Source organism: Channa argus, chromosome 15 (genome assembly GCF_033026475.1).
Source record: "Channa argus isolate prfri chromosome 15, Channa argus male v1.0, whole genome shotgun sequence".
Classification (NCBI taxonomy): domain Eukaryota; kingdom Metazoa; phylum Chordata; class Actinopteri; order Anabantiformes; family Channidae; genus Channa; species Channa argus.
This window is the reverse complement of record NC_090211.1, coordinates 20,017,720-20,044,398: the sequence shown is the minus strand read 5'-3', so window position 1 is coordinate 20,044,398 and position 26,679 is coordinate 20,017,720. Positions and strand designations below refer to the sequence as shown.

The following is a 26,679-nucleotide window of genomic DNA, read 5'->3' as shown; positions in this document are numbered from 1 at the left end:
TTGTTTTACAAATTGTCATACTGTATGGTTGGTGATATGTTAATATACTTGTAAAGCTAATTATTGTAAGAGAAAATATTTTTTTAATTCAATATTTCATTTCACATGGTCTGACACAAAGCCCAAATTTACAAACGTCCTCATTCAACTATCAAAACTGCAAAAAAATTATTAGAGATTTCATTATAAAATATGTATCACAGACCCAGTGATATATTTTATATGTATATATACACATACTTATGTGAGCATTTTAAGTATGAACTCCTTTTCTAGTGGTTAATATAATTTGTTATTTAAAAAGGTGAAAAAAAATGAACAGCAAGCTCCACCACTGAAATAAAATAATTGAGACAACAGTTTTGCAAACACATTGAATTATATGATTAACATATTCATAACAAGTCACAATGTACTTTCCTAAAATTGTAACGACAAAAACAAAACCTGAGAAGACAAAATAAGGGCAGCATTAGCCCCCGCACAGGACTGACTGCTGTTAGCAAAGGTCGAGCTAACATGCTAGCAGACTAAAAGTCGACCAAAGGTAAAAAAAAAAAACTGCTTTAGCACAAGATTTCACGTCGCTAAGTTCCAAAAGCGAGCCGCCATGTGTGCGTCTGTTCGCTGCTCGGTCCTTCACTAACTGGGACAAGGCCACGACATGCGGTGACTGGTCGGTGTGTCCTCCAGTTGGAGCACAAAATGTTGCCGTCAACCAGCAGCGTGGTCCTGTCTGCGGTCAGGCTGCTGCTGCCGCGCCGAAGTCCAGGTGAGTTTGGTGGTTTGGGTTTGGTGGTGTTGGTCCCGTCACCAGGTACTTTGTGGTAGTTTCTGCGCTTAATTGTTAACACGTGTGTCATCTTAGGTGCCCAGTGAAAGGGTCTTTGTGTATCTGTCTGTAGGATGTGTGTGGTGCGCATGCAGGGGCATTTCTTTGAAACCCGGAGGTTTGAAACCAAAGACGGTTCCACTTCGGTACCTGGGTCAGCCCAGTCCTTTCACCCATCCGCACCTCATCAAACATGGTGAGTACGGGTAACATCCCCAGCATCAAAACATATGATCTGTTCAAGCACACATATCATAAAGCAGTGTTTGTTGTTGTACATATTCACATGACCAATTATTTAAAAAAGAAAGTAATAAGTTATCCTACAATATTGATTTCCAAGACAGTAGAGACGAGAACTTGCAAGAAAGAAACAAAAGATCATGACTGTTTGTGTTTCATTAACCTGAATATTCATTCACATTTGTGACGTTGGTGTCGAAAACCAAAAACTTGCCCAAAGTTCTCTTGCATTTTCTTGCCACTGCAGTTACTTGTAAGATTATTTTTTTACAAATAACTACTATTGTTAATTTTGGCGAGTTGTTGTGTAACACTAACGACACATCTTATCTTTGCTCCTCAGGGGAGGTGACCCCAGGTTTGAGCCAGATAGAATATGAGCTCCGCCGACACAGATTGGCCTCACTCATCGAGGCCCAGACAGATAAGCTGGTACCGTCGGCCTCTTCCAGCACCCATGTAGTCCTTGTTTTGTCCCATCCGACCCGCTACATGACCAATGACATCCCTTATCCCTTTCACCAGAACCAGGTGTGCGATTAGTTTCAAGTTGCAATTTTTTATTTATATATATCATATATATTTATATCATTACATTTATGTATGTTTTTTTCTTTCACTAGTTTTAAATGAGCAATAATACATTCTGACTGACTAGTGACAGTTTGAAACATGTTACCTAAACACAAAAGAAAATTCTTTATTTTGCAGTTTTATGTTGCTTGTTTCAATCAACATACTGGCTTTGACTGATAATCCAGTATGGAATGTTCCCCAGGATTTCCTCTACCTCAGTGGCATCCTAGAGCCAGACAGTGCCTTGGTTCTTTATGGAAAAGGGCGACCGGACCAAACCATCTTGTTCGTCCCCCGCAGGGACCCAGGCAGAGAGCTGTGGGACGGGCCCCGGTCAGGGAAGGATGGGGCAGCTGCTTTGACCGGCATAGAGAGAGTTCACAGCACTGAAGAACTGGGCGTGGTGCTCAAGAGTCTTAAAGGTGGGTGGACGGGGGAGTGAGGACACTGGTCACTGAGGGATGTCGCTTCAAAGAAACTAAGGTTTTAGTGAAAACAGTGAAAAAATATTCAACACTGAATAATGATGGTAGCAGAGGACACGATGTTTGGGATATTTTTCTTTCTTAACGCAGCACACACCCAAAGCCGCAGAGCTTTCATTAATGTGTGGAGTTTGGTTAATTTTGCATTGTGCTCAATCATTTGAGTTAAATGAATCTGCGTGTTTGAGTCTAATCAATTTTACTTTTACAAGCCAAAAATATTTGAAGGTAATAAACCAACAGATGGCTTTGAATGTAAATTGTTTTTTAAGTAATCTTGAGTTTCTTGAATATATCCTCCCCAAAACTCCTAATGTTAGTTCTTAAATGAACACATTTGCTCTCACAGGCTGGATTATGTTGTTGGTATTTTTCTAACCTGTAAGGCTGTAGGCTAATGACAGTGCTCTTGCCTCTGGGAATATTGTAATTTTACGTAACTACGGTTTATATAAAGCTAGTTAACACTGTATGCCAACATGTACATCTTTACCTTCTTCACCTCTCTTATTCACCTTTCTCTCCACTCTGTTTTTTTTTTCTCAGGCTCTATGCTGTGGTATGACAGTTCTCAGCCTGCCCACCCTCGGCTCCACCAGACTCATGTTTCCCCCCTTCTGGAGGCCGGGCTGATGCCACGCTCTGTCAAGCCCCTCATACATTCTCTCAGGGCTCTAAAGAGCTCAGCAGAGGTGGCACTCATGCAAGAAGCAGGTCGCATCACAGCACAGGCTAGTCTCTGTATTACTTATGTATATAGTCAGTTTTATAATACTAACAAAAGCGTGCAAATAGGACATTTTTGATGTCTTGTATAGTTAAGTAGAGAATATTTGAAAGAAATACTCTTGTGCTCATATTGCTATGACCAATGCTATGACCTCCACTTAACACTGTCACTGAATTGATCAATTTTGTGATTCCAGCTTTGATGACAAATCAGCTTGATATGGGATTGTATTTCTTTTGGCCTTATTATAACCTTCTTTACTGCCATGGTCACCTTTTTACTCAAGTATTGACAGATATCTTCACCTCAGTCTAAAGGACCACTCTCAATTAACTCAGGGCAACGTGTGAGGTTTTTGTGCATGAAGTAAGATTGATACAACACACTACTGCCATTTAGTAGCAAAGTGTCCCATTACTTTCAAATCCATGCCACTCGGAAGGTATTAAAACAACTATAATTCTAACAGAATTATTTTGACCTTGACATAAACCTATTCAAATTAAAGCTCAGACTTGGCACTTCATTGTTTTATTACTTTTTCTGACATTGAGGGTCTGAAAACAAAGAAAAATGGGTTACTGTCCAAATACTTATGAAATGGATTGTAGCTGTACGTAGACCTTGCTCAGCCCAGGTCTTTGTCTTTCAGGCTTTTAGGAGGACGATGTCTCTGTCTCAGGGAGATGTGGATGAAGCTGTGCTCTTTGCTAAGGTAACAAAAATCTTTGGTTAACTCTTGGTGGTTTGTTATGATCCTGATGATAGGACGTGTTTTATAGATCAGACTCTTCATTGTAATTTCTGCTGCGCAAATTGTCAATTGATTATTCAGTTTAGAAATATTGCATTTTCTTCCTTGTTGAACTTGACTGACAAAACGGTCTAAAATTGTTTGATTAATAATTTTTAGGAGACAAAAAAAATGATTCACAGTATGGACAGTTGCTGATTAAGAGCTATTGAGTGAGGATCTGGCAGACAACAATTTCCTCGGTGGTCCTCAAGCAGTGCACTTACATACACAGAAGAAGCAAAAAAACCTGGTTATGCTGATAAATGAGGCCAGTGGTGGCAAAGAGTCCTGGATGATTTGTTATGTGTTTCATGAAAATGACATTAATGTTACTCTGCAAAAGATCAGCTTGTACTCAACAGTTCCTTTTTAGTTAAGTGTTGTAAATGCCACCATTAGTATAAATAACAGTCTGATAACTTCTTCTGTGATTAAATAGCCTACATCAATCAACCTTCTTTATATCTTTATGAAAAAACCTTAAAACCCATGTTGGAAAGAGGTTTACACTACAATTTAAAGCATGTCAACACTCTCCAGCTTTACTTTTCAGAAAAGTTTAAAGATTTCCATGTGAAATGTAGCGATTTAGAAACATTGTGATAAGACATGATAAAATGTACATGTCTGTATATTTGGATATTTGTTTTTTTTGGTAGAATATGTAATTTAATTTCACTGCAGTTTGATTTGTTGATGCCACAAATATTACAAAATTGTATTAAAACTAGCCAGAATGTTATATTCAGGGGCCAATTTCCCAAAAATAGACTTCTGGCTTAGATATAACTAATAGCGAGACTTTAGATCGTAGCCTGAATTGTTGCACAAAGCTGTGTAACTCTTGACTTTCTTAACTGGGACTCATTTCATATAAAATTTGGTTAAATGTGGCTTTTTTAAAAACAAAAAAATAATGGATGAGCAAAGTGTTCAACTCACAAATGTTTTGCTATTAGAAGAAAGTAACTGTTACATGTATAATTAATGGTAAAATAATGCAAATAATGTAATGACACAATGTGTCCGAAAACGTTTTACCTTGTCATTGCTCACTCCATTTATTTATTTTCTTAATCAGCAAACCACAAATTATAGGTTGTTTTTCTGGTCAAAAAAAACAACAACAAAAAAACATTGTTCCTGATTCTCAGTTAGCCTGGGGCTACTGTGGTTTTGTTATTACGTTTAAAATGGTTTTGATTTTTGTTGTTATTTCTGTATAATTTGCATTAGAGTAAACAAGGAGCAAAATCTAGACACGAAACAGAATCGAAAATGAAACGGCGTCTTTGTGAAAGACATACTTTCACATACTGCAAAACTGGTCCATAAACCAGTTTTTAAACCACATATACTGTTTCACCGTGTTTAGCATTTGTAGGGCAAACATGAAGCTTACAGTAAGTTCTAAAGTAAAAAACATTACAATTTATTCCAGTTCGATTTTGAGAATCGGATCCATGGTGCCAACTTCCTGGCCTACCCCCCTGTGGTCGCTGGAGGAAATCGAGCCAACACCCTGCACTACATAAACAACAACCAGGTTATAAAGGTAAAGAAAGGTGATCAGATATCTTACTGCGATAAACCATATTAAGCATCGTTAAAATGGCACAGCTTATTAATAAACACATCCATCATATTTGATTGTACAACATAAGACACTCAATAGATCTTTGTATTCCTTCCATCAGGATGGTGAAATGGTGCTGCTTGATGGTGGCTGTGAATACTTTGGTTATGTCAGTGATATCACTCGAACATGGCCAGTCAATGGGAAGTAAGTTTGACAAAATAATCCAATGTCAAATAAAATCTGGCTAAAAGATGTGGACTGAACCTGGTGCTAATTACATTTTACTGCTCTTAACGTTGTGATGCCTAAACACTACAATACTAAACTTGAAGTGAAACAATCCCCTCTGTCACGGTTGTTTCACCTTAAACAATGCTTTCTACGTCTCCAGATTTTAGGCGCTTTAATATTCAATGGAACTCTTTTAAGATGTGGTACTGGATGATTCCGTTATTAATAACAGATGCACACACACACACCCTAACTGTTTGTTGCTCCTGCCTGCTTTCTGCCAGATTCAGCCCTGCCCAAGCTGAGCTGTACGAGGCCGTCCTGGAGGTCCAGCACTCCTGTTTGTCTCTTTGTTCCCCTGGTGTTAGCCTAGACCACATATACAGTACCATGCTGGCTCTGCTGGGACGACAGCTCAGGCGACTGGGCATCGTCATGACTGGTACCAGTGATGCTGATTTGCTAAAGGTAATTATCAGAGAAATTAATAGTGTTTTGACCTCGGATAGATTACCACAGATCATTCAAAATAAGCTGAATTTGGCTAGAAACTAAATAGTTGTAATCAGAAAAAGTGCATTGCAACTTCAGAAGTGCAGATTCTGTAAATTATATTTCCTAAGTTCGGATATTTAACTGCTCCTTTACTTTAAGAGGCATGATTTAAGAAATGGACCACATCTTGTATTGAAACAAACTTGTATTAAAACAAAATGATGATTATTTATGCTTACCCACATCCAAACACTGCATTTTGCTATTGCTAACGTTAGTTACAGAACTGGTGTTATGGAAAACAGAAAACCTTTTGCGTTGCATTAAGCTGATAGCAAGGGCCTTGCTGTACTATCAGAGTACTGAAGTCTGTCTGTGTTTTTTTTATTTTTTTAGTGATTTTATTTTTGTATTTATGTTGATTCTCTGGTCTCTTAGAGTAAGCAGTTAATTTTGTTTAGTGGCTGCCGCTCGATGGCACATATGCCTAAAAGAAATTCTTTTTATTCCTATTGAAATGAAAAGAAACACATCAAACCCGAAATTAAATGTGTTCAACTGATAGATCTGATAGTTCAAAATGCACAACACATGTAAATTCATTATCAGAAATCACCATCTCTTCAGCACGTGCACCGATACTAGTGGACTTTCCTTCTATTATATCTTTGTGTATGATCCACCATGCTATAATATTGTCATTGTGAAATAATAGTATACTGTGGTTTTATCACACTTTGGAATAATCACAATAGTGAATTATCTAAAATTAAACGTAGATGTTACTGGTTGCAGCTGTTTTCCATTAAGACAGACAAAAAATGTTATGAAGTTTCCACAGTCAGATCCTGTGGATCAGTGACCCCCCCAAGTTCTATACCATCAGTTTGTAGCAACAAACCAAATTTCCTAAGGCCTTATATGTGTTTATGCTCATCCCAGGCTGCACGGCAGTATTGCCCCCATCATGTTGGTCATTACCTGGGAATGGACGTCCATGACACTCCTGAGATGTCCCGCTCCCAACCCTTACAGCCAGGAATGGTTATCACCATAGAACCAGGTATGGACTTTTAAATACCCTATTTCCTCAAGATGTGCGTTTCTCCTATATGGTTCGTGGTCATAATTTTTCCACTAATATTTTCACAGGGTTGTACATCAGTGAGGACAATAACCAGGCTCCAGAGTGTTTCCGTGGTCTGGGCATTAGAATTGAGGATGATGTGGTGATCCAAGACAACGGAGGCCCTCTGATTTTGTCTTCTGGTGCACCAAAGACCATCTCTGATGTAGAGCAGGCCTGTGCCCAGAGATAGGACAGGGAGAGACAGACGGTGACCATGTGAGCCACAGTGTCAGTGATAGGCAGTGTACCAGCTTTTTCTTCGTGTGCTAACATTATAAGGCTTAGGGCCCAGGTACGTGGAAGGTGGTGCTTCACAAAGGGTTTTCATTTTGACCTCAACACTGTCTCTCCATTTGTTTTGAGGAACAACACAGGGTGGTCATGTGTATAGATTTCACCAGTAAAGTTAGCAGTTTTGAACATGAATCTTTGAATCTTGAATCATGAGCGTGAACTCTTGTGTGAACAAATAATTTAACAAGGTATGAACTCAAGACACTTCTCAGTCTTTGAAATACTCAATTCATACAAATAAAACTCAGAAAGCAGACAAGCAATAAGTGGATTAATTTGTGTGTTTATGTAATTTATAAAAGTTTGTAGCTGGTTTGTTCCTTTAAAATGTAACTGTTGTCAGTTTCAGAGCTAACGTATCACCACATGGAGACTGACCCTAATCAAGAACTGTACATTTTTCTATTTAGATGGTGAAATACAATGCTGAACTATAAATCAGAATCTGAGAACAACAGGTAAACTTTTGTGTCATGTAAGCTCTCAATCATTTGAGCCAAGAGTCATTTTCAAGCATTTTTCCTCTTAAAACCTCTGATATTTGCTCCACACCATGTTTTTTAATGTTTACAATATTGGCACTCAAGTTAATCAATATTCATTTGTTGTCCCACTTATGATGCCTATATACACATTTCATTTGGATCTTATACACATATAATGCATCTTTCCTAGCTAATGCTACCAGCACAAAAGATCAAAACACCAAATTCGAAGAACCAGTCCACATGTTCAGAGCATGTAAAGTCAGCAGACCACACACAGAACTGAATAATAGAAACCAGGCGGAAACAGCTGCTCCTGATAAGCCTGGAATGATAATACTGATTACACCAATGCACTGAAATGTAAAACATACATTTATTGAAATTATTTTGTGTGTTGTTGTGAGATCATTTTCTTTTTACCGAGATAATGTTTCTCTTTTCAAAGAAAATAGTGTTTATATTAAAAAGAACTCATTATACCTTCATAATGGCCTGTTGGTTTGGATCAGAGATTTGTGAAGTTGACATGAGGTGATGCTTTTCATAGTGGCTATGCTGTAATAGGCTACAAAGACCTTGACTCTTAATGCCGAAAGAAATGTTTCACCAAGAGGTGTGTTCTGACGTATTGCCCCACAATTGGTTACTTCTGTTACCTCTCCGACCAAAACACTGTATTCAATTTTAAGAGGCTGTTTGGGTCTCACTAAACCACATTTCATAACTTGTTTTAGTCACTTTTGTCACAATTAAAACCATAGAGCCCTTAATTCATGACACCAAGCTGCTGCATGTATCTCCAGCTTAGGGGCAGAGAGAAGCAATATGACACATTTTCTTACTGTTTTGCATTTCTTCCAATTGAGGCCCTAATCAGAAGCATTTCATAACCCGTCAACACCTTATGTCTGATAAAGCTATTACTCGCCCTAACCTACATGGTTAATACACGAATCGTGAGAATGAATATATGCTTGTAAGTGGAGTCTAATTTAAGTCAACTACATCTTAGTTCAAAGAAAGTACCTTTTTACTAAAATATACTCAACCCCAGTGATGTATCAAAATAACTTTAACCACTACCTGACTACAGATAGCTTGATATGATGATAAACTTGTGTTTCAAAAGTGACCGACACATGTATTTCAATTTCACCAGCCTCTAGTCTTTGCTTGGGTTATTTAATTTGCACTAGGTTGTAAGCTACCTCTGAAATACACTGGTGACCTATGGCAAAACATTGCATAGCAATTACCTTTTCAGCAACTGTAGGATAGGCTTCAGTTCTAATCATTGGGTTTGAATAGCCAGATGTGGGAGTGTAAGTCCAGTGTGTTCATTTTACAACAGGTCGAATGCAGCAAATTTAAACAGGATGCCTGAGCCCACACACACACACTAAAGTATGTGAATCCTATTGGTAAAACAAAAAATTGCAAACTATTTTGAAGGTAGAGCGAGTAGATTTTTTTTTTTATTACAAAACGTTTTTAAGTCAATTACAAATGAAATGTTTATCATAAACTGTACAAAACCCGAAGGGGTGTGAATTCTCTCTGAAGCAACTATATGTTTTTAATATTTTTTTAGAATGGACACTATAGTGAGTTAAAGCAGTGATTTGTTAACGGGAACAAAGCTATGGCAAAGTAAATCAACTTTAAGTTAAAAGAAAAGACAAGTTAAAGTTTAAAGTGGTATTTCTTTCTCTTTGTGTACCTGTGCATATGTCAAATAACAGAGCATGTCCGTGTTTGACAGAGCAGCATAATAGTGGAGCGCCACTGTCCCCTACAGATTAAAATCGGCGAAGGCCGACTGCACAGAACCGGTTTCCGGAAAATCCCGAACACCAACGAAGACAACCTCCCCTCATCTTCCCTTCCTCCCTCCCTCCCTGCCTGACTGCCTCCCCCCCTTCACGCCTAATGTTGCTGTACCTCCAACCCTCCCCCCCGTATCAGAGAAGTAGAAACAACAAGCCGCCATTTTGTTTGTGCGGACAGATCGTCAGAAACAGGAGATAACCCAGAGAAGGAGCGACTCCGGCGACCGACGACAGCCGCTCCGGGAACCGCCAGGAGAGGAACGAGCGGCGGCGAAATCTCGTCCGTGTTATCAAGAAACCGAAAGCATCACCAAACCGAAAAGACGTTAGTCGGGGGGGGCGAAACCGTATCGGTGATATATTTCTGTATGTATGCATGAGAAGGAAATACTCCGAAAAATCCAAGGAAGGGGGTGTTTTGCGGAGCGGCGACGGAGAGAAGAGGCGGAAGAGGAGCTATAAATTATCACAACGAGGGAAAAAAAACTGCGAAAAAAAGGGACAACATCAACATGAAAAATCATTATGTGTTCGTCGCGGAGGAAGGAAAGAGCCCGCATAGACAATTACATAAATAAATTGCTGCCGGGCAGAAGGGAGAGGTGGAAAGAAAGACGGGTTTAAAGGGGGGAAATTGCCAGGATCGAGACGAAGGGGGGCATTCTCCATCACAAAGAGTAAACGAGAGGATTTTGCCAGCCCAAAATATTTTAAAGGGGGGTGTCAACAGTATTGTGCCGATCTGAAGCTTTCCGCCTTCGAAATAGCCATAATTTCTTAGCGACCCGCCGTCAATTTGACCACATTTTCGCCTGTTCCGCCGCAGCTGGGTGCTCCTGTTTTCGGTTTAGATTATCTGTCCTCTCTTCGCTTGCATGCTCACGGCAACCTATGACCAATTACTGGCAGGTACATTTTGAGTAATATCTTTCATTGTTTGCGTTATCTGTCGTTTAAAGCAAGCGAAACCCTGCTGGAGCACTGGATAAGTGAGCTCCTGCAAAATAAAACTAATTGGATCAATCGGACTGCACGCTGATTGGCAATTAGCGCTTCGATTGACCCCCCAAGAACTATGCTGTCAAAAGAAATAAAGTGCAACTGAATCGATTGCCAAAAGCAGTGATTTATTTTTTTGACACGAATTTCAGTTTTTAACCCTTCGCCAAACCCTGCTGACTGCAATAGGCATAATCACGCAAAAAAGGGTTGCAACAACCAAATGTGCAATACGAGTCTGTTCTTTCTGACCCAGTGCCTTGCATGGTCAAACACTAAGTGCACAATTTTTGTCAGCATGCACATGCAAAAGAAAACTCACGCATGGACATATGCCTCAGCAGTAGATGTTCTTTTTATCTGAGTTATTTGCAAGTGTTCGGGCTCCAGTGTTCTTCACCGTTCTGCAGAACTGTTAACGTATTTATTCAGTTACTGTCAAAGCCAATGCAAGTGGCTCAGTGTTGCACTTGAGAGTACCTCTGATGCTTTAACCGTATTTTAAAACTACTGCTGGTGGTCCTCACACACCGGTTGGCTGCCTTTTTGCTTTGGAAACGAAGGAATCGCAGGCGTTTGCATGAGTTGGATATCTACTGGTCGTGTGAAAGAAACTATAGACACAGCCAAAGGTCTCCGAACTGTTGCATGAGTTGTCGGCCTCCAAGAGTTAACTCGGGCAATCTTTGGCATTGCAATTATCACTTACGTGCCCCGACCGAAGACCTCCACTGGACCGTTTCCGACCTGAAATACAGGCTTTCTCCACCGACTATGGCGGACAGGACTGAGTGCAGCATGGGGGATGGATCTTGGGACAATTTTTGTGTCGCAGAAGAGGCTACATGAGGTTGTCAGAAGGCCGCACGCTTGCCTTTTTTGCCGACTCCTCCTTCCCACCTCCTCCTGTTCAAATCTGTGAAGAACCAAAATCTCCGACAGGGGAGGGGGACTGATATCTGCAGAGAGGAATAAACCGAGAGGGAGCACTGTGAGGGAAAGAGTTCAACATTGCTGTCTTCTCCCCTACCGTCCCCCAAGCGGTGGGGGAACGATCATAAGCCTTCTTTAAAGGGAAATAAGGGAAATACTTTTGCCGTCCGTGGATCTACGGCATTTTTTTTATTCGTCAAAAATATGGCCGATAATGTCCTGGAGTCCGGCCCGCCTTCAGCCAAGAGGCCCAAGCTGTCCTCTCCAGCTCTCTCTGCCAGTGATGGAAATGGTAAAGAAATGCTTTGGTTTCTTGATTTAGTTTGAAACAAACCGTGAAGTAGCAAACGAGCTTAGCTCTGTTGATCAATGGTCAGACACGGGAGTCCCTGCAGAGTTGCACAGCAACTTTGTTGCTCTGAGTTACTCCATAATTAAAGCATTTAAACTTGAGTACGGTCACGATTTTGTTTAGAAACGACAGGGTGTTTGAATTGCTAAAGAGAACACATGCGCTTGCATGCGTTAGAAATCACTTTCTAGTAGTAATGTTTTGATGTGTTAGCCTCAACTAGCTAACTAGCTAACTACTAACTACAAGATCCACCTCCAAACAATGGGAGAGTCGAGTCACCCAGTTTGCTTCAAGTTTCCCAGCTACTTTAGAAGTTAATTAGTTGGAAACACGAGAGCATGTGCACATTAAGCAACCGGGATTACAAATACTTTGCAAAAAAAAAGCTAAAACACCGTTTACAAAATAGCCTGAGGAGAAAGTATCGATAACCGAGCGAGCTAGCTAACTAGCTTGGCAGAGACCCGGACCGGGTCAGCTGAGCTCGGCTAGCAAAGAAAACAGTTAGCTAAACACTATTGGCCTTCAGAAAAACTTTTTTCCAAAGAGACCCAACGTATTCTGTGTTCTAAAACAAAAGTTTAGAGTAAGAAGTGTCATTAAAGTGATGTTCACTGTGGGGATACTGGCGTTTTAGTGAACTATTGTCCCACCCCCGCTAGCCATTGTTCGAGACTTCATTAAAGAAAGTTGCGCTAACGTTAAGCGTTGTTGTCCAGCGTTGTTGAAAACACGTTTCCCTAATCCACTTTAAGTGTTGGAGAAAAAACGGTTGATTACGAAATTTGATTACGAAGCCGCACACTGACTTGTAGTAGTGATGGCGATGATTGTTTTCAAATTATCAGCTTTGGAAGAGAGAGATTTGATTTGCTTCATTCAAACTGCTGAAGCCCTATTAGGTTCGAATAAACCTTAAAAACACGTTGCTCGAAATGAACTGTGAGTTATTTTTTCCGTAACTATCTTCAAATCTCGTTTGAAATCAACTTTTAGTTGGTCTTAAAAGGTACTTTAGTAATTGTGAGCCTATGTTTTATTGTCCTACAGTATTTGGGCCTATAATGCAGTGGAAATGTGGAACAGCACCTTCTACACTGAAGAGCTATGTGAAAAAAGAAATGAAAAGAATGACAATGTAGCTTGTAATTTAATTATTTTCCTGTAATGGGAGCTTGGTTTGTGACTGGTAAAGTAGAGGGATGACTGCCCAAACTTTATTGTGTTAGATAGTGGGACTACGTAAAGGAAATGAATTAGATTTCAATGTATTTAAATATTCTCTTAAATGATTATTTTTTCCATCCTGTTTACAATAGGTACGACTTTGTATTCCTTCACCTGTGCAGTGCTCTTGCGCAACATAACTCTAGCTCGTATGCACAGACCTTCCAAGGTACTGTAGTGTTTACCTCTCTGCGGCTTCTCACCCTGACCCTACTGCATTCACTCTCCATGTTTGGCACCCCATCAAACCACAGACTGATGCCCAGTAGAGATGTCAGGCTGTTTGAGGCAGCTCCTGATACACTGGCTGTTTTGCTACAGTATGGGCTTCAGATTAGTAGTTATTAAAACCGATGTCAGAGCTGTGCCACAAAATGAAAAACATTCAGTTAGTTAAGAAATTTGGTGGTACTATGCAATGTCCATTTTCCTGTGCTGTCAACCGTGGGAACCAAAATCTTTCCTTTTTTGGCTGTTAAAATTGTTGTTATTCTTTCTTCATGCACAGATTTTGGTTCACTTTTTGACCTGGAGCATGACCTCCCAGATGAGCTCATCAGTTCTTCTGACCTGGGCCTGCCCAATGGAGCTGATTCCAGCCAACTCCATACCACTCTTGGAGGAATGGGTGGAGGTCAGGACGCAGCTGCAAAACACAAACAGCTGTCTGAACTCTTGCGTGCTGGAGCATCAGCACAGCAGGGTGGCCCACCTTCCAACAGCACAGCACCTGGGGCTTCCATGGGAATGATGGGGGGTGTTGGTGTCTCCCCTGGTGGACCTCAAGGCATGCCTCCCCAAGGCCAACAGCAGCAACCTGGATTGATGCAGCAGGTCGGGATGGTTGGAGGGGTGGCAGCAATCAGTCGAGCAGCTGCCATGATGGGTGGCCAGAAGGGAAACGCTGGACAGCAGCAAGGGCTGATTGGCGGTCAGGTGATGAATGGCTCACCGAGAATGGGTTACCCTGGCAATGCAGGCATGGGTAGCAATAGTAACCTGTTGGCAGAAACCTTGCAGCAGCAACAACAGCAGGGTGGGCAGCAAATGGGACCTGGGGGTCCGGCAGGGATGAGACCACAGCAGCCCGGATCTCTGAACAAGGTAAGCCCTCTCTGAGCAGCAAAACCAGCCATTACATATGTTCAACATTTAACTAGTGACTATTCTATAGCAGGTTAGCAATTGTGGTAAACAGCCTTGCCAAGACCTTCAAAATGGCAACCTAAACAAAGTAGGATTATATTGCTCTGGTGAGTCTCATGCCTGCATGTAGTTCTTTTGAAGATATCCTCAACAGACTTTTACATAGAATATTTTGAAACAATTTTTTTATCATTTGATATAGATAATTATTGTGATAAAATTCAAGGCATTATTCTTTACTTAAAGATGGTGACAAACCTATGTAACAGTTGTTTCTCCAACATGCCACGATCCCATCCTTACATTTTGATTTGTTTGAACTCGTGAAGCAGATTTTATTCATATTTCCACCCTTTGCTGGTTTAGACTTTTGACACAATTACAAATGTTTTATTCACATCTTGTCTGTTGCCAAACCATTTACAAACAAAAGAAAAGCTTTTGTTTGAGACTCGCCTCATAAAGTATCCAAGTTCAGCTTTCTAAAATACTTGTTTGCAGGCACATGTGAGATGCCTATGCAACAGCATTAAGATGCAAATGGTCATGACATAACAAATATTTATCATGGAGGGAAATTATCAAAACTAATATAGACCATAGGCCTAGAGTAAAATGTTACAGCATTGTATATATTTGAAGGCAAAAATCTGATAAAAGATCTTCACACTGCTCTGGTACCGCTATCCTCACACTTTAGGTTACTTGAGTGGAAGTGTATTTTTAGGACGGGCACATCTTTTCAGACCTGAGTGAAGCAGTAGACCTTTAGCATTTGCTCCTGTGAGGTTCCTGAAGACAACCTTCAGGTACCAGAGCAGGTATGATTGTGGTTATGCGATGGAGTCGCAGACGCTTCACTGTTCACTCTGTGGTATTGATGGTTAACCTCCACACGATGGTTGTGATTTTATACTAAAGGTGTGAAGGAAGTACGGATTTAAATGGTTTAATTGAGGTTGTTGTTGCATCAGACAGAAGATCAAGTCTCTGTGGCTGTTACTCAGCAAACAAGATCTTTTTTTGTAATGTGCTGTAGTTAAAATGTCATAAAGTAAGTGTATTATCCATTTGCTTAAACTTACTGTCCTTGCACACAAAGGACAATTTGCCATTCTGCCTCCTTGTTAAACCCAGTACACTCAGTTATTCTGCCCGAATGAAGAGTTTCACTCTATTGGTCAAACAGCAAGAGTTAACAAACCAGTTAACTTGTTGACCAGATGCTGGATAGATTAAAAAAACTGTGAGATGGACATAAGCCTCAGCTTTGGTGTAAGGCCTTAAATATAGTATTTAAATTGTCTCTTACTAACTTTTTCTGGGGAGCAAATCAGAAAGTAGCATTATATTTAAATTGTATGGTCACGGTGTAATAATGGTAATGGTTTTGTGTAGCCTTGTTAGTACTATTTTTCTGAGTAGCATTGTTGAAACAGCTTTAAAATAGATTTGTTGTTTTTAAACTCTTTACCAGATTTCTTTCTTGAATGTTTGAATCTGATAAAAAGATGCAAAGTAAGCAGTCTGATATTTTTTTCTTTCCTACTTTTGTCTTCATACCTTGCTCCTCCACCTTCCTCTGTCATCTTTTTTTTTACGTCCTGTTTCCTTTTTTTTTTTTCCCTCAATCTTCTTACCAGATGAATATGATGGCCAACGCGGGCCCCTATGGTGGTCCGTACGGCCAGTCTGCTGCCCAGGGGCTGCCGGGAGCAGGGCTGGGCCCACATCTCCAGAATAAGGCGGGCCTTCCAAATAACATGGCCCCACAGTTCAACATGGACAAGAAGGCACCACCAGTTCAAGGAATGCCTGGGATGGTATGATTGAGGTTTTCTGTTTTGTAGAGGTGGTTAAACGTTTTTAGCCATTATGAAGGACTTTAACAGTGGCTTTAAAAAGTTTGGGACATTGCATTTGTAGATTTTATTTTAAATAAATAAAATTTCCAATTGTTTCAGGAGTACCTCTTAAGGTACTGTAAATTAGTGTAAGTTAATTATTGAATGTGTTTTGAATGTATTGAGAAATAGGGTTTCTATGCTAGTCAGTGTCCAGGTGAGCTTCCTGTACTTTATTCCATCAATCACTATTACTCCACTTAAACCGTTCTCTCTTAAATCAAGGCATTGGACAACTCTGTCAAGACAAAGTTGACATGTAGTAATAACGGTAGTAGTTTGTATCCCTTCTTCAATTCACCTGATGACTCAGGTTTTTTTTTTTTTCTGCTAAATCCCAACAACAGGACTAGTTCAATTCAACTTTATTTATAGAGCACCAATTCACAACAAAGTCATCTTAAGGCACTTTACAGAATAATGTCAAGACTATAAAGGTGTATAGAGAGAACCCAACAATTCCTCCTTGAGCAAGGTAACAGTGGAGAGGAAAAACTCCCTTTAACGAAAGAAACCTCCAGCAGAACCAGGCTCAGGGTGGGCAGCCATCTGCCCACTGAGAGGAGAGTTATGTTCAAAATAGTTTTTATGCTTTTGTGACATATTTAACAAAAATTTCCAGATAAGGAGTGGAACAGTTAGTCATATATACCAACATGTGGGGGAACTCTATGCAAATAAGTAAATATAAGGAAAGCACACCCATTAGGGGTGGCTATAGCCGCCAGCCGTCAGGTGGTAAAGGCAGTCGTTCCCCGGCCCTGGCTATAAGTCGAAGTGTCTCTGGGCAAGACACTGAACCCCTAACAGCCCGTTCCCCTCCCCAGCTGTGCAGTGCCGGTCCAAGCGTATAGTATATGCAGTTAAGAGGTGACTTTGATTAAGTTCACAAAGTGACACTGATCTGATGTTTCATGGAGGTGTGAACCAACCAAATTGGAATTTTAAGTCAGATGTGGGCCATTTGTATGTGTTGTAATTTAAAAAAAATTTAAACCTCTGCAGATGTGCATATAGCTTGATGTCATTAGTCAGCGATGGCTTCATAGTCACGGAGGAGTGAAAAAACATAAATGGGTGACTGGAGAGATGAGACATTTTCAGATGGATAATCTTGCTGCTTGTTGAATAATCATGTAATGGCCTCTGTTCAAAGCAAACTAAAAGTAACGTATCACAACCAAGTAGCTTTGCAAAGTTGAGATAAAGTTGCCTCTTTGTGTGTAGACGAGGGGCCCCTTTTTAGACGAAGATGGGAATGTATAGCTGTGTGTGACAGAAGCCTGACATGTGAAAGTAGCCATGACTCAAAACACTCGTCTGACTAAGACGTTTCAGCAAATATAAGAAATCTTTTGCATGAGGTGTGAAATTGCCAACTTAGGAGGTTTGGTAAGCTAATGGTTTGGGTCTAAGCTCATATTCTTGTTCTGTAATTCATTAAGTGTCATGGTGGTGTTTCAGTGTAAGAAAGTTTTCAGATTAGACTCTAGTATTTTCTTTTGACCTCTGAAGAGCGTACAGACATTTTCATATGTTCTTCATAACAGCTTGTTTTACACATAAATCTGGAAAAGACCACAAAAACACATTGGCCTAAGTAACCCAAAAAAATCTGCCAGTATTCCAATGTAAGATGTTTTGAATGAACTTCTAGCCATCTCAACGAGGCAGAAGCTAGTGTTGCCTTCTCAGGTTGCTAGCAGAAATATCATGGACATTGTTGCCTTGTATGGGATTTCAGTAAATGACCAAGTAAATTTAATTTGTTAGTAGTTATTGTGCATTCCTCTTTTTAATGCTTTACCGTGGCTCATTATCCCTCTGTGTCTTAAGGCCTCTCAGCAGCAGCAGCAGCCAGGAGCAGTTGGTAGTGTATCTGTCAGTGGACCGGCAGCAGCAGTGGGAGGCGCACAGGTTGGGCTCAATGCCGTAGGGGCAGGTCCCGGCACAGCACCCCCCTCTGCAGACCCTGAGAAACGGAAGCTAATTCAACAGCAGCTGGTCCTTCTGCTCCACGCACACAAGTGCCAACGGAGGGAGCAGGCCAATGGGGAAGTGCGGCACTGCAACCTGCCCCACTGCCGCACCATGAAGAACGTGCTCAACCACATGACTCATTGCCAGGCTGGCAAATCCTGCCAGGGTGAGTCTGTTGTAATATGCTGATTGACACGTTATTGTTGAGAGATGTCACATCCAAAGCTTCAGTCAAAATACGTTGTTCTCTCTTTAGTCGGCTGCTCTACTGTAACTTTTCTTAGTCTCTGTCTGGACATAGTTTTATTGCACTGAATGACTCATAAAATGTTTTGTCTCAGTATCTGGTTTAGCTCTCTTTCTCTTCACTCTTAAGATTTCCTTTTTTTTTCTGCCCTTTTATTGTCTCATTGTTCTTTTCCCTCCTTAGTGCTGTCACAATTTTTCATTTCACTTGTTCTCTTTTTCCTGTCCTCTTCACTCCTTCCCTTTTCTCAAAGTTTTCTCTGTCTCTTCTCCTGCAGTGGCACACTGTGCCTCATCCAGACAGATTATCTCTCATTGGAAGAATTGCACCAGACACGACTGTCCTGTATGCCTGCCATTGAAAAATGCTGGAGACAAGAGGAACCAGCAGTGTGAGTGTTTCTCATTCTGTCTTTAAGCACATATTCGTGGCTCTTACGGCTGAACTATTGTCTACACATTATTTGTCATAAGAAGATAGAACTAACCAGTGAGGTGCATAACAGTAGACCATAATGCATAAATGCTCAAATTCTCTCTCCTTCAATCCCCCCCCTCCTGCTGTGTTCTTCATAGCTCTTGTCAACAATGCTGGGGTGGGTCTGGTAAACCCTCTGGGTCCAGGAGTGCCTGGTGGACAGCCCAATGCTTCGAATATAAACCCTTCCAACCAGATTGACCCCAGCTCCATAGAGAGGGCCTATGCTGCACTGGGCCTAACTTACCAGGGAAACCAGATGTCACAGCAGCCAACACAGGCCAACATGCCAAACCAGGGGCTACAGGGGCAACCTGGAATGAGACCTCTAAACACCATGGGTTAGTTTGTATGCAACTGAAGATATCACAATTATAAAGGGTCCTTAAATACTAGGGTCCTCTCTGACTATGGGTGCCCTTTTATTACTTTGACAAAACGGCAAAATATGTCCATATCAAAGGTGCATTTGCACATACTCTACTACAATGCCAATTTAGTAGAAAATCTACTAAGAGATCGAAGTTACTGCAATTTCATGTCAAAGATATTGTTGTCAGAATTGTTCAGTTAAAAACTACAAACTTAAAACTTTACAATGGTCTCTTTCTAGGAGGAAACTCCATGGGAATGAATGGTGGAGTGGGGGTACAGCCCCCCAGCCAGCCGTCTACCTTACTACCAGATGCCATGTTGCACAACAGCATGAATCCGCAGAGGTCCGTTTGCAGTATTTGCTGTCTGGAATGCATTTCTTGTCTATCTTTGTAATAACACATCTTCTTCTGTAGTTCCAATCCAAGTGGGCATATAGAAATTGTTTTTGAATTGTAAAAAAAAAAAAAAAACAACCTAGAGGTGTGAACCACAGACCTGGCATACAAAGAGTTCTTCAGTAAGGCATAGCAAGAGCGATAGATGTCTGAGGCATTAATGGCTTACTTGGTAGGGTGGCAGCCCAGCGTGTATCTCAGGCCAACTAAAAATTGGCAAGAGTTGTGTAAGGAAAGCCATCAATCATAAAAAAATAGGGCCACGATGTCCACTGTGGCAACCCTGAGTTTTTGGGAAAAGCTGAAAGGAAAAGAAAATAATAAAATTGCTAAATGTTTTTTTTCTCAGATAAATGAGAGTAAAGTAAAAGACCTAATTCAAACCAAATTCATAATTCAGCATTGGCATATGATAATAGTATGTCTAATAGTATTATTAATAACAAATGTATTATTAATATTAATTTTTTTTTTTAAAGGTACAACTTTGCATCCTTATTGTAAAATTTATCTTTTAAAAGAAGAATAGTGATGATGGAAGAGAACATGATTGTTTTTTTGTTTTTGTTTGTTTTTTTTTATATTTAAAGTGTTTAAAAAGCAAGAATACTTTAGGAAAATGTATTGAAAATGAATTGTTATATCTATATATAAAAAGCATATATCACATGCATTTGTAAGAGTGTGTGTGTGTGTGTGAGTGAATGTGTTATGGCTGTTCTATAATGTGTATGTGTATTTCATTTTACTCCATGACATTTCTGTGTGTTGTTTCCTCCAGTTTGATAAATGATGGTGTGGGAAACCTCGGCTCCATGCCCACAGCAACTCCTCCCTCTGTTGAAGGCATGAGGAAGCCTTGGCATGAAGACATCACGCAGGACCTTCGCAACCACCTTGTCCACAAGCTGTGAGTCTGCTGTATCCCGTTATTTACATTTTCTATTTAAAATATTAAGATATTTCCAGCAGTAACATTTGATTGGATGTATTTGTCACCAAGTTGTTTGTGTGTGTGTGTGTGTGTGTGTGTGTGAGAACAGTGTTCAAGCCATCTTCCCTACTCCTGACCCAGCTGCACTGAAAGATCGGCGGATGGAAAATCTGGTGGCTTATGCTCGAAAAGTGGAGGGAGACATGTACGAGTCGGCCAATAGCAGGGTAAGAATCTAACAGAGCATTAAGTAACTTGCATGACCATCACATTCCTGGTAATGAATGAGTATGTAATATGTAATGTATTTGCTTTGGGCACTTTAGTGATGTATCCTGTAACATCCTCTTTCTTTTGTGCTGCATCACTTTTCAGGCGGAGTACTATCACCTGTTGGCCGAGAAAATCTACAAGATCCAAAAGGAGTTGGAAGAAAAGAGGAGGACGCGACTCCAGAAACAGGGAATGATGCCTGGACAGCCTGGCATACCCTCCTCAGGCCTCCCGCAGGGACCTCCCATTATGGGACAACCCACCATGGCCCCAGGGCAATCCCCAAGTAAGTACACAGTTATAGAAAGAGTTTCATTGCTTTACCTTTATACCAGACAAAGTAATGTGCCTGACATTTGCGTATGTATTAAAAAGAACAAGAAGTTGTCTCATACACTTAACTAATAAGAAGTTTGTCTTGTTACCCTGTCAGATGGTCCTCATGCTGATCCGTCCACGGTCCGAGCAGCTGGACCCAATCAGATGGTTAACAGGATGCAGAACCCAGCAGGTACTTCAAAAAGTGTATATGACATTATTAAAAAGGTGTGAAGTCAGATTCATGGGACGTGCTCTAATTTTTATGGTTTTCCACTATTTGATTCAAAGGTGTAAGGACAGAGGATGTTGCATAGATTGCAAAGCCCCTTGAAGCAAATTTGTGTTATGTGGCTATATAAATGGAATATGTTTTGATCTTGATTTGGTGATTTTCAGAAGAGGAAGCTGAAACGTAGTTGTAGATTATGGAGACATTAGAAGAGGTGTACATTAGATGGTATCATTACTCATATAGGTTTCATATTTGCTGCCATTCAAATTCATCACAGAATGTGTTTTGTGGGTTTCATGTTTTGAAAAATCACTTTAACATTGTCATTAGCATATTGTCTATTATTTTATGTCTGCATATTAAAATAATACAACTATTAATTTCTTGGCTGCAGTGAGCATAAGTTGTTTGATAAAAGTCTAGCCCCACTTGTTTGACTATAAAATATGATGCATTTGTTAACAAAACTGTGGAGCAGTGTGTTTTACAACTAAAATTAAATGTCTCTCAGCACGTCTTAGGATTTATGAAGTCATGGTTGCCTCTTCAACAGTGTTGCCAGGCGATGGGCAGACTAAAACCCACCCCTTACTAGAGATAAACAAAGTGTCTAAATTTTGAATTCTAGAAGATAACTACTGATTAAAAATACTTCGGTGCCCTGGTGTGAACACACAATGGCCTCAATGCTCCTCTATAAGTTTCATTGTAAAAACTATTACTTCTGTCCTGCTCCACTTTTAGGAATGAACCAGTTTGGTCAGATGGGGATGCCGTCAGTGGGTCAGAGGTCTACACCTCCTCTTCCTCTAAATCCTCCCATGAACCAGGTTGGTATTACTGTCATCTCTGCCACAGATTGCTTTGTTTTATTGTTGCGTGGGGTTATATGAACTATAAGTCACAAAACTAATGACGTTTCCAAACCTAAATATTCCTAAAACACATGTTCGCACTTTACATATGCCTCATTGCCTTGTTTCCAGCTGGTTGCAGGAGCCCCAAGGATGGGTCAGCCCAGCGCCACACATTTACAAAACCAGTACCTCCCTTCCAGCCAGTTCCCTGCATCTAGTCCTGGACATGGTTCTGCTCCTATTGGCATGAGCCAGCCAGGAGCACAGACGGCTGTGCCACCGGTAAGGCTTTCTGACAGTGACATGTACCATAAAGATGAGTTCCATTGTTGTGGAGAACTTGGTTTACAAACCAAGTAAAAAACTGCTTCAACACATGGACGGTAATGAATTCTTAATAATTAATTGTGTTTTCTTAGGGATTTTGTGCCAAACTTCTAAACACCTGTGACGGCTGAAACACAGCTTTTATTTTCTTTTTTTCCTTGATCTGGATATGTTTGCCACGTGACAGTCTTCTGTATTTATTTCCCTTGTAACAAACTTGTACTTTCTCTGTAATTAGTCAGACTCATGTTTCTTCTTGTGTGTCTATCCTGTTTGTCCCCGTCTCCGTAGCAAAACCAGATGTCAACACCACCTTCCCTCCCAGCCAGTAGCCCTGCACCACAGTCCACCTCAGCTGCTCCAGGCTCTGTTGCTCCTGCAGGCTCTATGGGGCCTAGTAGTGCCAGTGGTGTCACATCTTTACCCAACCTGCCTCCGTCCTCCACCTCGACCCAGCCTAACTCATACCCTCACTGCCCACCTATTCGAACAAACTCCCCCTCACCAGCACGCAGTTTGACACCTCAACCTCATCAGACACCTCCTACTTTACCTAGGTGTCAGACCCCACAGCCACACACCCCCAGCACACCCCAGATGCCCCCCCAGCAGCACTCTCAGCAACAACAAGCTTCACAACCTCCGCCACAGCAGCAGCAGCCATTAGGGCAGGTGGGCAACTCTGAGAAGGCCAATCAGCATCCGCAGCAGTCGCTTGGGGGTGTGCCTTCCTCAGCCCCCCAGGGAGGTCAGGCTTCTTCAGCGCCTACCCAGAATGCTCATGTGCAACTGCAGCTGCCCAAGACTCCAGTAAGGAGATTACTACTTTCTTACTGCTTAATTTCCCACTAGCACAAACTTGTATTTTTCTTAATCGGCATGTGTAATCTTATGGATGATATTCATTTTAGGCGGATTAAATGATCAAACACTTTTTGTATTGGAATATAAAACATTGGAGAGTTAGCAACAAAATGGTGCATGTGTTAATTTTGTGAACATTACTAAAGCTCATTCCATCTTTGTTCCTTTTTCTCAGCTATCTCAGAAACCCCCACAGACAGAAGATGGTCAGGTGTCCTCTCCAGCCTCTGCCAACAGCATTACTAATCCCAGCTCCCAGCTTGCACTGTCAATTGCCCCTGCTCCCAACCAGGAGGATGTCAAAGTTGAGGTAAAAAAGCAAGAGGAGGAGGAGGATGATGATGACGAAGGGGCTGACACCCAAGCAGAGGGCAAGGGGAAGATGGGCAAGGGCCAGCCCGATGTAAAGATCGAGAAACCAGAGGTAAAATTTTCAATGTTAACTTAGTGACACTGAAAAACCTGGAACGGTTGTTAAAATGTATTTTCTAAATGTCCAGCTTAATAGGCTTTTGTTATAGTTATATGCAGTGTTTTATAACTAAAAAGATGTATTATGACACTTGAATTTTCTGCCTAGATAAAGAAAGAGAAGCCATCAGGAGACGGGTGTAAAAGCGAGCCAATGGATACATCTTCATCCTCAATGTCATCATCAGCAGCAGCAGGTGAAGACAAAAAGCCTGAAATCAAGAAAGAGGAAGAGGAGGGTTCAGGGTCAACGGCCACCAACAGCTCCCCAGCTAGTGGTCAAAGCAAGAAGAAAAGTGAGTTTTAGGTCTTGTTGTTTTACCAAATAAACCTCTTGGAGTCTCTGCAAGTCAAGCAACTTGAGTAGAACCCTGCTACTTGAATTTATATTTAAATTTCACAGTAAAATTAAATCTTAATTCAAAGGAAACTGGTCAGTCAGGAGAATAATCATTAATAAATTAATCATACATGTTTTAAGTTCTCTATTGTATTATTTCCTGAATTACTAACCCTTAACTAAACCTGTAGCCTAGTCTGAAATGGCGGTTTTCTATGTCTGGATGGACAAAGAAGTTTGAGTTGCTTGTTCCCCTGATACTTACTTGTTCTCCAAAATTCCTAGTCTGCTCGCTCTAAATGGGGAATCACTTGTTTGATAAAAGGTAAATGCAGATACAACTTAAACTGCCATAGTGTTTTAGAACACACCTGGCCTAATGTACACGTAGCATTCAAAGTTGGTGGACTGAGACTGAGTGACAACAAAGACTCCTGCAGGAGGAAACTGGAGAAGCCGCTCCAGCAAAACAAGGTATGAAAGAAAGAACTGGCTCTAAGGAGAAGGAGAACCAAGTTGAGGGAGACCTGGATAACGCCGATGAGTCTAATCAATTGTTCAACAGGTTCAGTTCGAGAAACCCCAGCTGGCATTTCCCCCCCCCACAAATCTTTCCTCCAGACATACAGACAACACCTCCACCCTCCCACCACAGTCTCCACAGCTTCTATCACCACAGACAGACACCACAACAAGGACTCCACCATCACCTCCCCTCCCCCCCCACCCCCCCACCCACCTGTGTGTTTCAGCGGCTGCTGCAGAAGCTAAAACAGCCCCTGAGTCTTGAACGTCTGTGCTGAGCAGCTTGGTGTAATTCTACAGCACCTCTTTAATCTGAGCCTGAGTCTGAGGAAGGTATCTATCTAATGCTCACATTTTTCATGTTTTTAGTCTTCAAGCCTGAGGAGCTGCGTCAGGCTCTGATGCCCACCCTAGAGGCTTTGTACCGGCAGGACCCTGAGTCCCTCCCTTTCCGTCAGCCGGTGGACCCCCAGTTACTGGGAATACCCGTACGTATTCGAACTAGTAACAAAACTAACCTGGTAAGGGACTGCACTGGCTGCCATTTTGCTTCAACTCCTCTGAAAAATATAGCTCTTAATTTTTTTTTGTGTGTGTGCGTGCGTGCGTGGGCGAGTGTATGCATGCAACAGTTTTTGCTCCTTTCTGAAACTTTGTCATGTGTAAATCAAAGCAATGACTCGTATAATCATGAAAGAAAAAGTAATTTGAGAAAAATGCCAAAAACGGATGCATAAAGACCAAAAAAGTTAAATATTATAGGGCCCAAGCATTCATCTAAACTATGCCTAGTTACACTTTGGCTATTTGTCACCAAACACAAAAATGAGACCATAAATTTTGTATTATATATTTCAAAGAGAACTTTTTTTTAAGTTCAACAGTGGTTTGAGTCAATTGCTTTCATTTATTGCTTTCATTTGTTTGACTGATGCATCTTATTAGGTTTTAAGTTTAATTATGATTTCTTTAGTTTTCATTCTAGTATTCCATTGCTACCTCTAGTGGAGTTCCTCACCAGTAGTAGTTTGTCATTGTAAAGGTGGGCAGTGTGTAGAGGTGGGACAATACCTTTACCCCTATAGCATCCAAGTCAGGGAAAAGATTCGATAAAGTGTGTATTTACATACAGATAAAATAATTTCTGTATTGGCCCCCTGTGTCTCACGCAGTACAAAGTTTAATAAAAGCTATTTTTAGAGCATTAATAAGGAAGCACAAGGCTATTGGCTCACCTCTCTTGCAGAAACCTCCATAGACAAGTGATGCAACTTTCCAGTGTTGTATATTTACAGTAAATAACATTGCACCAGTTATTGAAAACTTCCTCTTAATCTTGTTTGGATTTTGAACAATGATATTATTGTGGCAGTGTATACATCGAAACTGAGCACACTCATTCTAAACCTCACGTCACCTGACTCATAATTGTGCCATCTTAAAAAAACGTATTTTACAAGTTGAATTGTGAGGTATTTGTCCCTTCAGAGTTCGCCACAGCGGAACGTGTTCCACTGATTTGGCATGAATATTTACGCCGGATGCCCTCCCTGCCGTAACCCTCCCATTTTTATCTGGGCTCCGGACCAGCACCAAGGTAGCCCTTGGTGGCTGGGCGGGGCCACACCTAGTGGGGTGGGATTCGAACCCACGGCCTTCTGCATTCCAACCCGATGCTCTACCCATTGAGCCGACAGACCCCCGTAAGGCATTTGATAATGTGTGATTTGAAAAGAAAAAAAAAATGAATTAAAAAATACAGACAACAATGTCGGCGTTGGTTACCC

At 40.9% G+C, this 26,679-nt stretch overlaps 2 protein-coding genes across 5 annotated transcripts in view; both read left to right on the top strand.

Annotated features, from left to right (window-relative positions):
* Window positions 1-489: 489 nt before the first annotated feature.
* Window positions 490-8,364, top strand: xpnpep3 (X-prolyl aminopeptidase 3, mitochondrial). The gene is made up of 11 exons (XM_067476792.1): window positions 490-772; window positions 906-1,028; window positions 1,419-1,606; window positions 1,854-2,073; window positions 2,683-2,867; window positions 3,519-3,581; window positions 5,104-5,217; window positions 5,360-5,445; window positions 5,757-5,940; window positions 6,910-7,030; window positions 7,120-8,364. The coding sequence occupies exons 1-11, from the start codon at window positions 706-708 to the stop codon at window positions 7,284-7,286; spliced, it is 1,518 nt and encodes a 505-aa protein (XP_067332893.1). The 5' UTR covers window positions 490-705; the 3' UTR covers window positions 7,287-8,364.
* Window positions 8,365-9,836: 1,472 nt separating this feature from the next.
* The window catches only part of ep300b (E1A binding protein p300 b), a 32,678-nt gene continuing 15,835 nt past the window's right edge, over window positions 9,837-26,679 (top strand). For 2 of the 4 annotated variants that reach the window (XM_067476791.1, XM_067476790.1), the window contains exons 1-17: window positions 9,837-11,931; window positions 13,730-14,325; window positions 16,011-16,190; window positions 18,108-18,417; window positions 18,776-18,889; window positions 19,074-19,316; window positions 19,589-19,694; window positions 20,530-20,658; window positions 20,792-20,909; window positions 21,058-21,241; window positions 21,389-21,466; window positions 22,253-22,338; window positions 22,495-22,647; window positions 22,984-23,502; window positions 23,732-23,980; window positions 24,137-24,323; window positions 25,262-25,380. In XM_067476791.1, the coding sequence (XP_067332892.1) occupies window positions 11,844-11,931; window positions 13,730-14,325; window positions 16,011-16,190; window positions 18,108-18,417; window positions 18,776-18,889; window positions 19,074-19,316; window positions 19,589-19,694; window positions 20,530-20,658; window positions 20,792-20,909; window positions 21,058-21,241; window positions 21,389-21,466; window positions 22,253-22,338; window positions 22,495-22,647; window positions 22,984-23,502; window positions 23,732-23,980; window positions 24,137-24,323; window positions 25,262-25,380 (3,459 nt within the window). In that variant the 5' untranslated portion in view covers window positions 9,837-11,843. Of the gene's footprint in view, window positions 11,932-13,729; window positions 14,326-16,010; window positions 16,191-18,107; window positions 18,418-18,775; window positions 18,890-19,073; window positions 19,317-19,588; window positions 19,695-20,529; window positions 20,659-20,791; window positions 20,910-21,057; window positions 21,242-21,388; window positions 21,467-22,252; window positions 22,339-22,494; window positions 22,648-22,983; window positions 23,503-23,731; window positions 23,981-24,136; window positions 24,324-25,261; window positions 25,414-26,679 lie in introns of all 4 variants that reach the window. The other 2 variants (XM_067476789.1, XM_067476788.1) reach the window with 1 other exon arrangement.

What these genes read in the sequence shown, in the direction of transcription:
- xpnpep3 (XM_067476792.1), top strand. Translation starts at nt 706, where the DNA reads ATGTTGCCGTCAACCAGCAGCGTGGTCCTGTCTGCGGTCAGGCTGCTG. An exon ending in CAGGTCGCATCACAGCACAG is followed by an intron (nt 2,868 to 3,518) that starts GCTAGTCTCTGT and finishes TTTGTCTTTCAG; the next exon opens with GCTTTTAGGAGGACGATGTC. An exon ending in GGTTATCACCATAGAACCAG is followed by an intron (nt 7,031 to 7,119) that starts GTATGGACTTTT and finishes ATATTTTCACAG; the next exon opens with GGTTGTACATCAGTGAGGAC.